At 38.5% G+C, this 13,616-nt stretch overlaps 1 protein-coding gene across 6 annotated transcripts in view; it reads left to right on the top strand.

Moving 5' to 3' along the window:
* The window catches only part of TASP1 (taspase 1), a 238,736-nt gene that overhangs the window by 104,396 nt on the left and 120,724 nt on the right, over nt 1-13,616 (top strand). For 4 of the 6 annotated variants that reach the window (XM_070419896.1, XM_070419898.1, XM_070419897.1 and 1 more), the window contains 2 exons: nt 3,750-3,869; nt 11,965-12,043. In XM_070419896.1, coding sequence (XP_070275997.1) covers nt 3,750-3,869; nt 11,965-12,043 — 199 coding nt within the window. The remainder of the gene's footprint in view (nt 1-3,749; nt 3,870-11,964; nt 12,044-13,616) is intronic. The other 2 variants (XR_011472108.1, XM_070419899.1) reach the window with 1 other exon arrangement.

Below are 13,616 nucleotides of genomic sequence, written 5' to 3' on the forward strand. Positions count from 1 at the left end.
TGCACGCCCTGTACTGGGGATCAAGCCTACAACCAGGGCATGCTCCCTGACTGGGAATTGAACAGTGACCTCCTGATTTATAGATAGATGTTAAACCACTGAGCCACACCAGCAGGGCTGAGATTATCCTTGATTTTAGCTATTTGATATTGAATAATTCTTTATAGAAGAAAAAACAAGTTAATGAGGTAAGTAACAGATAGATGGTGTCTTTTGGCTAATTTCAGAATTAGAGTGAAGGTTAGAGGCTTAATTTTCTGGTGGAAAGTATCTAACCTTTGTTTTAAGGGATCCTCCCCCCCCCCCCCCCCCTTTAAAGTAGTTTACATGTGTTATTTAATTTAATTCTTACCATAGCTGTGTAATAGTCATCTCCAATTTGGAGCAGAGAAAAATAAATCTTTTGACATTAAGTCCAACAGTGATTACTAGTTTATTGGTTACTTCAAGAAAGCCTTATTTCAATGTTTTTCCTTGACAGATACACTCTCTGTTCTAACTTTATATACGTGTATTTATTCTAAGGGAACTATAGTTTTTATAGTTGTTTTTAGTCACAATTTTGTCAAGAAAGTAATGCAAATAGTGTGTTTTAGTCAAGGACAATAGGTACATGTGTATCTGTGTGGTGCATGTACTTTTAAGTATTTATGGAGTGTAAGAGTATAATAGTAGTTCTATATAGTAACAGTCATTGTGTGTTTTTTAAACTTTCTAAGATTTCATTTCTCTACAAACAAGTGTGAAATTATTAGGGCCAAAATACCAATGTTTGTCTTTCACTCACTGTATCTGCACTTCATAAAAATGCTTAAATATTACTTCATCATCTTTAAATTTGCTTTTCAGAATGTGAAATCTGTGAACTAATTCTTGAATATTTATGGAGTAACCCTAATTTTTGCAGGTGTTGCAAGCCCTTAGGAATATTCAGCTTAATTTGGAACAGTATTCCCTGTTTTTTGCTCGGTCTTTCATTTTTAAAAACCAAGTTACAGTAAATCTATCTATGTATAATCCTTTTGAATCTTCAACAGTAGTTTGGTTAGGCATATGTGTTCTCATAGTGCATGCTATCCTGATTGAAATGCAAAGAGAATTGTTTTACGGATAGTATATATCACTATGTAGATGTTATGTGTCCCTGCAGTAACATTTTTGTTTTATAGAATGCTTGGTTAGGGTCAGTAGTCTCAGTTAATAAAAAATGAACTAATAAAGGATACTGTCAACTATAAAATAAAATAAAATTTAAAAAAATTAGAACAGAAATAAGTAAAAGAGAAAAAAAGTACAATGGAAAAAACAATAAAAAAATAATACTGTTTCTTAACATTTTTTGTTGTCATTGAGCAGAATTATTTTATAGTGTCTATTTGTATGAAAGTTGTCCATTTCTAAAAAACACACGTATAAGGTCATTAATTTAAAATACTTTGTAATATGTTCATGGTGGTATGATCATGGTGATATGCTGCCAGTTGAGAGTTGAATAAGGTGGAGTTTAAATCTTTTATGCTGACTTATGTTAGTCTTAGGTGGTTTAAGTTTCCTGTTCAGCAGCTTTGTGCCTATAAAATTATTTGCCTCAGAATTAGTAGAGCAGGCATTTGGGTGATGATCCAGTGGGATGCCATCATACCTGCTTCTCAGGGTAGGGTTCATGGACCAGCAACATCAGCATTACTGGGAGGTGGTTAGATATACAGTCTTGATCATTCCCAGATTCCTCCATCAGAATCTGCATTTAAACTATTGCACTTATACATTTGCAATTATTCTTTTTTTTTAGAAAACATATTTTCCAGATGGTTTGTATCCATCTGGGCACATTAAAGTTTGAAAAGTCCTCCTGTAGACGACATAAGACTTGGCATCTGGACAAGAAACCAACATTTCTGTATCTGAGGTTGCAGGGATATAAAGATTTAGGAATTATTTCTTAGAATAAAGAAACATAAGTTAGAAATACATTTCTCTTTAGGGTTACTCATTTACTTTGATACTTTCATCTTATTCACCAAAAAAGATAAACTTGATTTCATCCGTACCAAGTGAGGAAACCTGGCTATTGTTAAGTCTTCCCCTAAGAGGTGGCATCCTCTGAATTTGAATGAAATTGAGTCTTGAGGAAAGGAGATGGAAGACTGTGGCCCAGGCATAGCATAAACCATTACTCGCTAGGCTTGTTTTGTGATGTCAGGGATGCAGACATACTTTATTCCATCCTAATTAATGAATAAGTATGTCCTGAATGTCTGCCATGTGCAAAGTGAAACAGAGTGGATCAAACCTTTCCTCAGAGAGTTTACAGTCAGGACAGGGAACTGTCCTTGAAAGTCAGACAACCTGTCACCGGCAGAACCATGGTATGTTGGGATATGGCCTTGTGGACCCATTAGCAAGGCTTCTCCCACCTGTGAAGGGAGAGTAGGTATACAGCACTCATTTTAGTCAGTTATGCCTTTTCCATCAAGGTATGTACTGTTATATCAGTATATTTAAGGGGAATTAGAATTCAGAGCAAGAACCAAAGAAATGCAAATGCCTAGATGTACCTTCTCCTAACAGACTTAATGTAATATTTGTTGTGGCATACTCTGTCTCTACATTTTTCAGTTTGCTTTAAGGAAATGTCTTTTGCTTGCATTCTGCTTCAGTTATTTCAAAACTCCCTTCAATTTTGCTCAACTTTTGAGGTGGCTATAGGAGCTCATTGACTTTTCTGGGGATTTTATTTCAAAACTTCTTAGCGAGGGATCCCTCCGTACAAATGAAGTCTTGCTCAGGAGTGTGAGCATAAACCACACGGGAGGAGGGGCTGTTCTTGTTGAACCTGCCTATGTCTAGCTCTTTCATGTATCCTTGAGGGTGGGGATGAGGATAGGGGTCTTGAGTTCTAGGGCACAATTGGAAACCAGTGTCCTAGTATTAAGAACACCACCAGGACTGCTATTATTTTAGAAAGAAGATATATTTTTTCATGACACCTTTTACCTGCTTCCCTTCTTTCTGATTTTTATCCTGTAATACAAAGTTTTTCTATCTTGCACAGGTGACCCAGAAATCTTCAAGATAGGAAGTTAGCTGTTTGTAGTCACTACATGTGAAATGCGTTAAGCATGTGGGACCTGGGACAAGACACAGAAACACAAAGATGCTTCTCAACAACATACGCTTTTCTGACATGCAATTGGCAAGCATATTGCTAGAGCAGAGATGGGGGCTTGCCATAAAGTTTCTCAAAGGCAAGGAACTATAAAAGAAAATTATAGCATAGTACAGTATACTTTGAAATTCTAAATACCATTCTTTACATTTTTTTGTGCTAACTCTATTACTTACTTTTAGAAATTTGTATATAATTTCAAAACACTAATAATGGCATTTCACTTATGCTACAGATCTTTTCCTCTGCAAAATCTCAGTTATGAACTTAATTAACTCTTGAGACTAGGAAGGCACTGTGTTATATTATAAATCATATTAAAAACTTTTCCCTCCCTTAGAAAGGCATATTAGGCTTATTATGAGAAAAAAAACTTTTGTTTAGGATTTTTCAGTGGATAATACATTTTGTCTTGAACAGGATTTAAATGGCAACTTGATAATAGAACACTTTAGGAGATTGCTGAATGTTTCACTTAAGGATTAGCTCAGATTTTATGTCACGATTTTACTAGAAATTGTTATGTAGTCATATCACATTGTGACACACCATGCTTAGTGAATGCTCGTTTGTTCTGCAGGAGAACGACTCAGGCACTTTGGACACAGTGGGCGCTGTGGTTGTGGACCATGAAGGGAATGTTGCTGCTGCTGTCTCCAGTGGAGGCTTGGCCTTGAAACATCCAGGGAGAGTTGGGCAGGTGAGTCGTTGGGTCTTTAAACTAGCTTTACAAGTTAAAACATGGCATTTTCTAGCTCACAAATCTTAAACTGTAGAGACCTTTTTTCTTTAGAAAAAAAATATTGTTCTTTAACATTTTTGTAGTATAAATCATTAATCAAAAACTTTTTACGATTCTTTCTAAAAAAAAATTCTCATAGTAATAGGGCTCTTTCTGATCTTTAGCATTGGTAATCCTGTGTTTTACTACTTTGGACAGGCTGGGCACATAGTAGACGTTTTAATAAATGCGTGTTGATTTCCCTTTTCTTTCTTTGTAAGTGTCATTCTTTTTAGGAGCAAGCTCTACCTGTCTATTATTACTGCTTGCTTTTTAGGTGGGAAAATGATTTGAGTTACATTTTGTGTTTCTTCCATTCAAGGAACATTTGACCCTCTAAATCGCTCCTCTGATTAAACATTTCAGCTATTTTATAGACTAACCAGTATTTCAGGTTACCACATATGATACCATTCAAGAAATCTGTTTATAAGGAGGGTCTAATATATGTGCAACTGGCTTATTTCCAGTTTACTTGCACATCTTCGCCCTTCCCCCTCCCCTTGTCCCCTATCATCAACCTCTAGGGCGATACTGAGAATGAAATCTAACAGTCTGTTTGATCTAGGAAGCTTTCTGAGTATAAACCAATTTGGCACATTGTTTATAGGCTTAATAAATATTTGTTAGCTGAACAAATGAATTGGACACCATCATGGAATCTCTTAAAGTAGTTGCAAGGGTGTGGTTAAGCTCAGTATTTGGATCTTGTGTTACATGTAGAGCACTACTTGGCTGCTCTTTCACTTTGTTTCTCATGTTTAAAGAAGAGTCGATGCCACAGTTGCTTTGGACATGGTGGTTAGTGAATGCTTGAAGCAGAGTGATCTGATTCATGGAGGACATCTTTGCAAAGCCTCAAGTGTTGTTCCCTAATCTGCGCTTTATTGTGCATAAACTACTTGTGGTCCTATGGGGAAAAAAGGAAGGGAAGAACAATTAATTTTGTGCAATTCTTTGTCTGCTGTAGAAGGGGATTTATGGGGAATGATTACTCAACATGTGTACAATGCTTTGAACCCATTATAAAAAGCCTTTGTCTGGTCATGGTATTTTTCCACATTATAAAGTCCTGTGTATTTGTCGAGTTTGGAATAAGAAAACCAAAGTTGGCATATCAGTTTTGGATGGCTTGGTGGAGAAGGAGAGAGAAAAGTCAGCAGAGCCCCCTTCATAGCTTTGCAATTCCCATGACTTTCTCACTGTTTTTTTGTTTGTTTTGGTTAGCAAAATAGCAACAACTGAACCAAGGATAGTTCTGGACTGTGTTAGTAGGATATTACATCAAATAGTCTTGAAGCGATTCTGCCACTGCAAACGGGACTCTCCTGGATAAAGAAATACTTCTGTAAAACTTAATGTTTATTTGCTCCACTTGGCGAGTTTATGAATGCACAGTTTGTGAGAGATGAAAATTCAGGAAAGGGTGTGGAGGAGAGGAGTCAAGGTACTTATAGCAAAATACAGTTGCTTAATTGGATTATGTTGCTTGGAAAAGGAGATGTAATTTGCCTTGCCTGGAAATATGTAAGCATCAGATGAGAGGTAAAGAACTGTTCTTCTTCTTCTTTTTTTTTTGTCTCAAAGGAGAAAAACTTATTATATTGTGTCTTACAATGTAAGAACTTTTTCTCACCAAGTGCATGTGATTCTTTTTTTTTTTATTTTAAAACACTAGTTTTTTTTTTTTTATTAAGATATTACATATGTGTCCTTATACCCATATTACCCCCCCCCCCCCCCCCCGGCTCATGCCCTCACCCCCCCTTTGTCCGTGTCCATTGGTTAGATCTATATGCTTGCATGTAAGTCCTTTGGTTGATCTTTCCCCCTCACCCCCACCCTCCCCTACCTTCCCTCCAAGGCCCGACAGTCCAATCAATGCCTCTCCGTCTCTGGATCAGTCCTTGTTCATCAGTTTATGATGTTCATTATATTCCACAAATGAGTGAGATCATGTGGTATTTATCCTTCTCTGACTGGCTTATTTCATTTAGCATAATGCTCTCTAGTTCCATCCATGCTGTGGCAAATGGTAAGAGTTCCTTTTTCTTCTTCCTCTTCTTAAAGAATACCTTTCAGCATTTCATATAATGCTGGTTTGGTGGTGATGAACTCCTTTAGCTTTTTCTTATCTGTGAAGCTCTTTATCTGACCTTCAATTCTGAATGATAGCTTAGCTGGATAAAGTAATCTTGGTTGTAGGTTCTTGCTATTCATCACTTTGACTATTTCTTGCCACTCTCTTCTGGCCTGCATGGTTTCTGTTGAGAAATCAGCTGACAGTCATATGGGTACTCCCTTGTAGGTAACTGACTTTTTTTCTTTTGCTGCTTTTAAGATTCTCTCTTTGTCTTTTGCTCTTGGCATTTTAATTATGATGTGTCTTGGTGTGGTCCTCTTTGGATTCCTTTTGTTTGGGGTTCTCTGTGCTTCCTGGACTTGGAAGTCTATTTCTTTCACCAGGTAGGGGAAGTTTTCTGTCATTATTTCTTCAAATACGTTTTCAATATCTTGCTGTCTCTCTTCTTCTGGTACCCCTATAATTCTGATATTGGTACGCTTGAAGTTGTCCCAGAGGCTCCTTACACTATCTTGGTATTTTTGTATTCTTTTTTCATTTTGCTTTTCCGGTTGGGTGTTTTTTGCTTCTTCGTATTTCAAATCTTTGACTTGATTCTTGCGATCCTCTGGTCTGCTGTTGGGAGTCTGTATAATATTCTTTATTTCAGTCAGTGTATGCTTAATTTCTAGTTGGTCCTTTATCACAACATCGAGGGTCTCACTAGATTTCTTGAGGATCTCACTACATTTGTCGGCGGTTTCCATAAAATTCTTGAAAAATCGTAGAAACGTGGTTTTGAACTCTATATCCAGTCGTTTGCTGTCCTCCATTTCTGTCATTTGTGACCTGTTTCTTTGTCTTCGCATTTTGTCTGCTTCCCTGTGTTGGTAGAGTGGTTTTGTGTGCTAGGTGTCCTACAGGGCCCAGTGGCTCAGCCTCCCCAGTTACCTGAGGTGGACACTCTTGGTGCACCCCCTTGTGGGCTTTGTGCACAGTCTTGTTGTAGTTATGCCTTGATTGTTTTAGGTGTCACTGGGAGGAATTGACCTCCAGGCCAATTGGCAGTGAGAATCAGCTGTGTCTGCAGTGGGAGAACTTCTGTGCTGAAGACACCCTTCTGGGGCAAGACTTGCTTCAGTGGGGCTTTGGTGCTCACTGAGTCTGCCCCCTGAGTGTGTTCCTTATGAATCTGAGGAGTTGTAATCTGGATGGTCCCACTCTGACCACTGGGTACACTGGCTCTTGGATCTAAGGAGGTGCTAATTAAGCCTCTTCCTGAGGTTACCCAGCAGGAGCTACAAAGAGATATGCAGATTCCCCTTCCTTTTTTTGGGGTTTGGGGGTGCCCAGATGAGGCCCAGCTGTGAAGCAATGCAAGCTGCTGTGGGGCCTTGGGCCTTCTCTTGGAAGTTCTGGGTCTGTCTGGCCCAGCTGCAATTTGTTAGGTAATTTTCAGGTTGCAAAGGACCCGGGCATTCATATGCAAAAGCCTTTGCAGCAGCCTGGATGGGGTGGGGTCTCGGAATCAACAGGGCGGAGCAAGCAGCTATGGCTGATTCTCAGCCCTGCCCTAAGGGGCCTTGAGTCTCAGTGTCCTGGTAATTGCTGCCAGCACCTCTGAGGGAAAGCCCCCCTCAAGTTCCGAGTTCTGTCTGCTGTCAGATAGTCCAGTTTCTCCCCGTATGAGCCCTGGGACCCCAGAGATTTCCCGGAACCGGAGTTCAGAGCAGTCGGGAGCTTGTGACTCCCTCCCGATTCAAAAAGACAGCCGCGTCCTCAGGTGCCAGCCCCTTTCCTCGCGCGCTGGAGCCTCCGTACCTCTGCACTTTACTTTCGTAGCTCCTCTGAGTCTATGTGCTCTTCTCTTTCCTTCTAGTTGTAGAATTTCCACTCAGCCAGCCTTCCTGTGTTTCTGGATGATGACTGTTCTGTCTTTTAGTTGTATTTTTGAAGTTGTTGTCGGAGGCAGCAATTTCCGGTGTTTACCTATGCCACCATCTTGGTTTCTCAAGAACTGTTCTTCTTGATAATCAGGAAAGAGTATGACAAAATACACAAGCAAATTATTATTTAAATGTGCTAAAACTAGATACTTTTAAATATATTTAAATGTACAAATGATTTAAAAATTTTAGCATATTACCCTTCTTTAGATATATAATAATAGTTCAGATGGTAAAATGGCAATTTGAATGAGAACTTATTTGCTTCTTCAGTTTACTGTAATAATTAGATCTAGAACTGGAACATGAGCATGGAGTTTATTATATTCTTCGCCTCCCTTATGCCTCCCCCCTACTCAAATAGAAATAGACAGTTAAGTGGAGTGGTTCAGAGTATGGACCTTTAATCTAATTCTACCTTTCCATTTACCAGTCTCCTTACTGTGGACAATATTCAGTGTCTTTAAGCTCTACTTTCCACAACTATAAATGGGGACAAATAGCTACCTTACAGAGTTCTAGAAAATTAAAAGAAATAATGCATTAAATTACTTATCATAGTCCCTCATGATAACAGCTATAGCCATTGTTTATGCTATGTGTGACAGGCATGTTAATTCACTTGATACTACAGCACTAGGAGGGGGGTGTTTTTATTATCCTCATTTTATAAAAGAGGAAACTAAAACTCAGAGAAGATTAAATAATAATAATAGTAATATAATTTATATGACCTACTTTTACTGCTTGATAATAGCTTTAATAAAATTTTACTACTAAAAAGAAGGAAACTTTTAAAATTGTTTATTTTAGGCCTGCTTAAGGTTGCTATGTTTTATCCAAAGAAGTGGATAAGAGAGACAATATCTGATTCTTTAACTTACTTGTTTGTATCTCAGCTCAACCGATTTCAGAAGGTTACAAAATAAGACAACTTTAGGTCATAAAATTGAAAGTAACCCAAAGGGAATTTGCTTAGAAGAAAAAAGAGTAAGAATAAATGTTCTGGGTTTCTATGAGGTATCCTTGTGCCTTATTTATTGTGTGTGTGTGTGTGTGTGTGTGTGTGTGTAGGGGGAATGGAAGGACAGTGGGCTCATGTCCAGGATTTTCAGTGAAGGAAGAATGGGCCCTTTTCCTGAGGTCATGTGTTCTCTGAGGCTTTGGCTGACCCGGCATTTGTCCCAGGCAGTGCCAGTTGAATGGCTGATCTCACAGTCTGCCAGTTTTCTTAGGAAATCCATGTGCCGAATCCCTTCTGTAGGCTTTCAGTTGCCACTCTGACCAGCCATCTTAGGTATTTAGGAAGCATGGTGTTTTCAGTGGCAGTAATGTCTTCCTACTGTCTGCTCTATTGGAAGTGTTGTGTTCAGTTTTCAGTTTAACTTTTTTTTTCTTATTATTAAAACAGCTTTATTGAGATATAACTCACATACCATAAAATTCGCCCATTTAAAGTGTATAACTCAATGGTTTTTAGTATGTTGACAAGATGTGTGCCACCATCAGCACATCCAGTTTTTTATCCAAATCATCTTTTATGTTTCTACATTAAAGATTGCTTTAATGCATTTCCTATAGAGCAGTGGTTCTCAACCTGTGGGTCGCGATCCCTTTGGCGTTCGAATGACCCTTTCACAGGGGTCGCCTAAAACCATCCTGCATATCAGATATTTACATTACAATTCATAACAGTAGCAACATTACAGTTATGAAGTAGCAACGAAAATAATTTTATGGTTGGGTCACAACATGAGGAACTGTATTTAAAGGGCCAGAAGGTTGAGAACCACTGCATAGAGCAGTGATGGCGAACCTATGACACGCGTGAACTCATTTTTTTGGTTGATTTTTTTTGTTAAATGGCATTTAAATATATAAAATAAATATCAAAAATATAAATCTTTGTTTTACTATGGTTGCAAATATCAAAAAATTTCTATATATGACACGGCACCAGAGTTAAGTTAGGGTTTTTCAAAATGCTGACACTCCGAGCTCAAAAGGTTCGCCATCACTGGCATAGAGGATGCTTTTCTGAGTTAGTATGAATTTTCTTTTTAACTTTTAGATTTTTTTCTTTATTGATTAAGGTATTTACATCTGTGTCCTTATGCCCCCATTGCCTACCCCCCCCCCCGCCCCGCTCGTGCCCTCACCCCCCTAGTGTCTGTGTCCATTGGTTATGTTTATATGCAGGCATACAAGTCCTTCGGTTGATCTCTCCCCCTTCTCCCGACCCTCCCCTGCCTTCCCTCTGAGGTTTGAGGTTCTCGATCAGTTTTACTTTTAAGAGGACTATATTCATGACAACTGGGGATGGCAACTGTGGGTCATAAGACTTCATCTCCAATTTTCCTTGGTTTTGTATTATTTCTCAAGGAGGGTGACTAGGAGAGTGGGGTGTGTGTGTACATTTTAAAGTGTTGAGGAACAGTTCACAAATCTAGTATTCTTTGAGTGAGAAAAGAATAATCAGGGCCCTAGGATAGCTGTTTTTAAAAATTCAGAGGCCGTTAGGAGGAGGTTAATGCATTTCCAGAGAATAGAACTAGTACTAGTGGGAGGAAGTTATGATAGAGCAGATATTCCTATGCAATTAAAGGAAGAACTTTTCGCCAATGGAAAGTGTCCAAAAGGGGGATATGTTCCCTTATGAGATAGTGAGCTTCTCAGGTCCAGAAGTGTCTGGGATATTTCATGGAGATTCTTGCTCTTGGTAGACTATTAGAGCAAATGAGCTCTGAAGTCCTTGTGAGAAAGAATAGAATGTTATAGAAAGCTAAAGTTTGGTCACCATTGCCAGTCTTCTTCCTCCAGTCCTCAGAAGTGAGCTCCTAGAAAAAAACAGCACTATTTTATGGGAATATCTTTTTCCCCCATCAATCAATCTGGATGCTGAATGTATTATCGCAGCTTACTTCTTTCTTCTTTTTTAGGAACTCATTTAATTTTTTTTGAAACTTTGCATTGAATTCCGCATATTGCTATGCCAGTTTAGCCATTTCCTTACTGATCGACATTTAGGTTGTTTTCAGTTTTTCATTCTCACCGAACATGTGCTATTGCACATTGTTGTATTTCTCTAGGTAGCTATTTAAGGTTTTTTATAAATCTGTTTCTAACTAAGGAGTGGAAAATTATCAGATGTGATTTCCTTTCTAAAGGTAGAGAAGTGGTTGTGGATATTGAAGAGATGTATCCAGATATTTTGGGTAGCATTAATTGGAAACAAAATAGGAATGATTGACCCATTCTTTTATAAAATGATTGTTACTTACTTTGTTCCTAATGGTATGAGACATATAACTATGCTCCAACACTTCACAAAGTTATTACCTTAAACAGGCCCTTTTTTCTCTTTTCTTTACACCTGGCAGAATCTATCATGGTGGTGAGCATATCCTGGGCCCTTTGGTACATAATTGTTTGCAGTTCCTATTGTGCCACCCAAGGGAGACATGGAAAAGGTCCTCCTCAGTGGGGTTTCCTAGAGCATGGCAGAAGGACCACGGGCATCCCAGCCTTCCAGGGCCCTGGTGAATGAAGCCGATTCCTGGCCTCGTCCCCAGACCACCGACCGAGAGTATCTGGGAATCAAGGCTCCTGTCACCATGCTCCCCCCCAAATTTGATACACACCTAGTCTGAGAACCACTATTGTAATGCAACCATAATGATTTCAAGGGGCCAGAAGAGCAACTAGCTGACAGATTACAATGGGGGAAGATTTTTCAGGTGAAGAAAAATTACTGTTGATAAAACTAAGAAACTTTCTTTTGCTATTTTCTGAAAATTTTTAGATTACTGCAATGGCTGAAAATATAGTTTTAATAGTATTAGAACGTTATTTGGATAGGTTTTATATAACCTCTGGTATTATTGCCTGGTTGTTATATATCATTACTAAATTTATTAGATGGGTATGATTTTGTCTTCTGTTGAAAGCCAGTAATTCCTTATAATATTTCTGTAATATTATATTTATCTATTTTCTTTTTCCCCAGGCTGCTCTTTATGGATGTGGCTGCTGGGCTGAAAACACTGGAGCTCATAATCCCTACTCCACAGCTGTGAGTACCTCAGGTATTTGCTGCTTTCATGGCCATTTTTCATAACTTCAACCTTGTAGGTCATTTAATGATTAAAAACTATTTTTATGTAAGCATGTGCTAAGACACTGCACAGACAAGAGCACCAATACATAAAAAATCTTTGATATTTGAAAGCTTTTAAGGACCATTTCACAATATAAGTATCACAGTGTAAATGATTTCCTAACATTTCAACACAATTCTGGAGTTAACTATAACTTAATAATATCTTTATGGGTTTTTTTCTCTCGAATGATTCATGTTAGTGCCAAATTTAGATCACATATATAAAGGTAGCAAGGCATTTCAAAACTAAGATATTCTCTTGAGTAAAATGTTGACATAGGTGTATTTCAAAATGTATAATTTATGACATGCAATCCTCTGCATTTTTAATAAAATGTACATCTTTTTGTACCTGTATTTAAAAAGTCATTATCATTTAGAAATGAGTGTGTGTGTATGTGTGTGTTTGGGGGGGGGGGGAGGGGGGGGTGAACTTTAATAGCAGTATGGTTGGTTTCTTGATCCAAGTTTTTATGTGCTTGTGCCAGATGTACCGAAGCCTTTTCTTTTAATGTGGTGATATGCATGGTTGACAAAATAATATTGGTTTATATTGACAAAATCATATTGGTTTGCTTTTACCTATCAAGCTACAGCCCTAGGCCTTTCCTCCCATGACCTCAGGTTTTATTAGTAAGAAAGATTGATATGCCTGCCTCTCCTTCCATTCCCTCTTCAATCCAGTGGCCTTCTTCTCTTGATAACTCTTGACTCTTTCTGTGGTCTCTGATGTAGGTGGCTGTTTTCTGTCTGTATCATAGATTCTGGAATTTTTTTGGTTTGTTCTCCTTCTCTGACCTGCTCTATCTTTGCCTTCTTCACAGATTCTTCCCATTGCTGACAACTGCAGATTTGGGCCCCTGCTATCTTTCCTTCATCTCACTGTGTGCATTCTCTTGGTGGTTTGGTGTTATTGCTGTGTTCCATTTTAGCAGTTATCTCTTAGGGTATTGGCTTCTACTCAGGACTTTTCCCTTGAGGCCCATGCGAGTCATTACCTACTTCCTGTTGGACATGTCCCTGTGGATGTCATGTATACATATGAAATTCAGCAGACTCAACAAAACATCTTGTTTCTTATTCCCTCTCTTTGGCCATCTTCCTCCTGTATTCCCCATCTCTTTTATTGCCACCACTGTTCTGTTCTTTGCTCAGACTTGAAATCTGGGTACCATACTCATATACTTTTTTTTTTCCTGCTTATCTGACCCTGTCATTTCAGGTCCACGTTATCCTCCTTGCCTATTGTAGCAAGCAGTCTCCTGACCTAGATTCATTCCTTTTTTTTTTTTTTTTAATATATTTTTCTTGAATCAGAGAGAAGAGAGAGGGATAAAGAGATAGAAACATCAATAATGAGAGAGAATCATTGATTGGCTGCCTCTTGCATGCCCCCTACTAGGGATCGAGCCTGCAACCTGGCATGTGCCCCTGCCTGGAATTGAACCTGGGACCCTGGTTCAGTCTGAAGGCCGGCACTCTATTCACTGAGCCAAACC

Source organism: Myotis yumanensis, unplaced genomic scaffold (genome assembly GCF_028538775.1).
Source record: "Myotis yumanensis isolate MYYU_CA2020_CCGP unplaced genomic scaffold, mMyoYum1.0.hap1 SCAF_7, whole genome shotgun sequence".
In the NCBI taxonomy this organism is placed as follows: Eukaryota; Metazoa; Chordata; class Mammalia; order Chiroptera; family Vespertilionidae; genus Myotis; species Myotis yumanensis.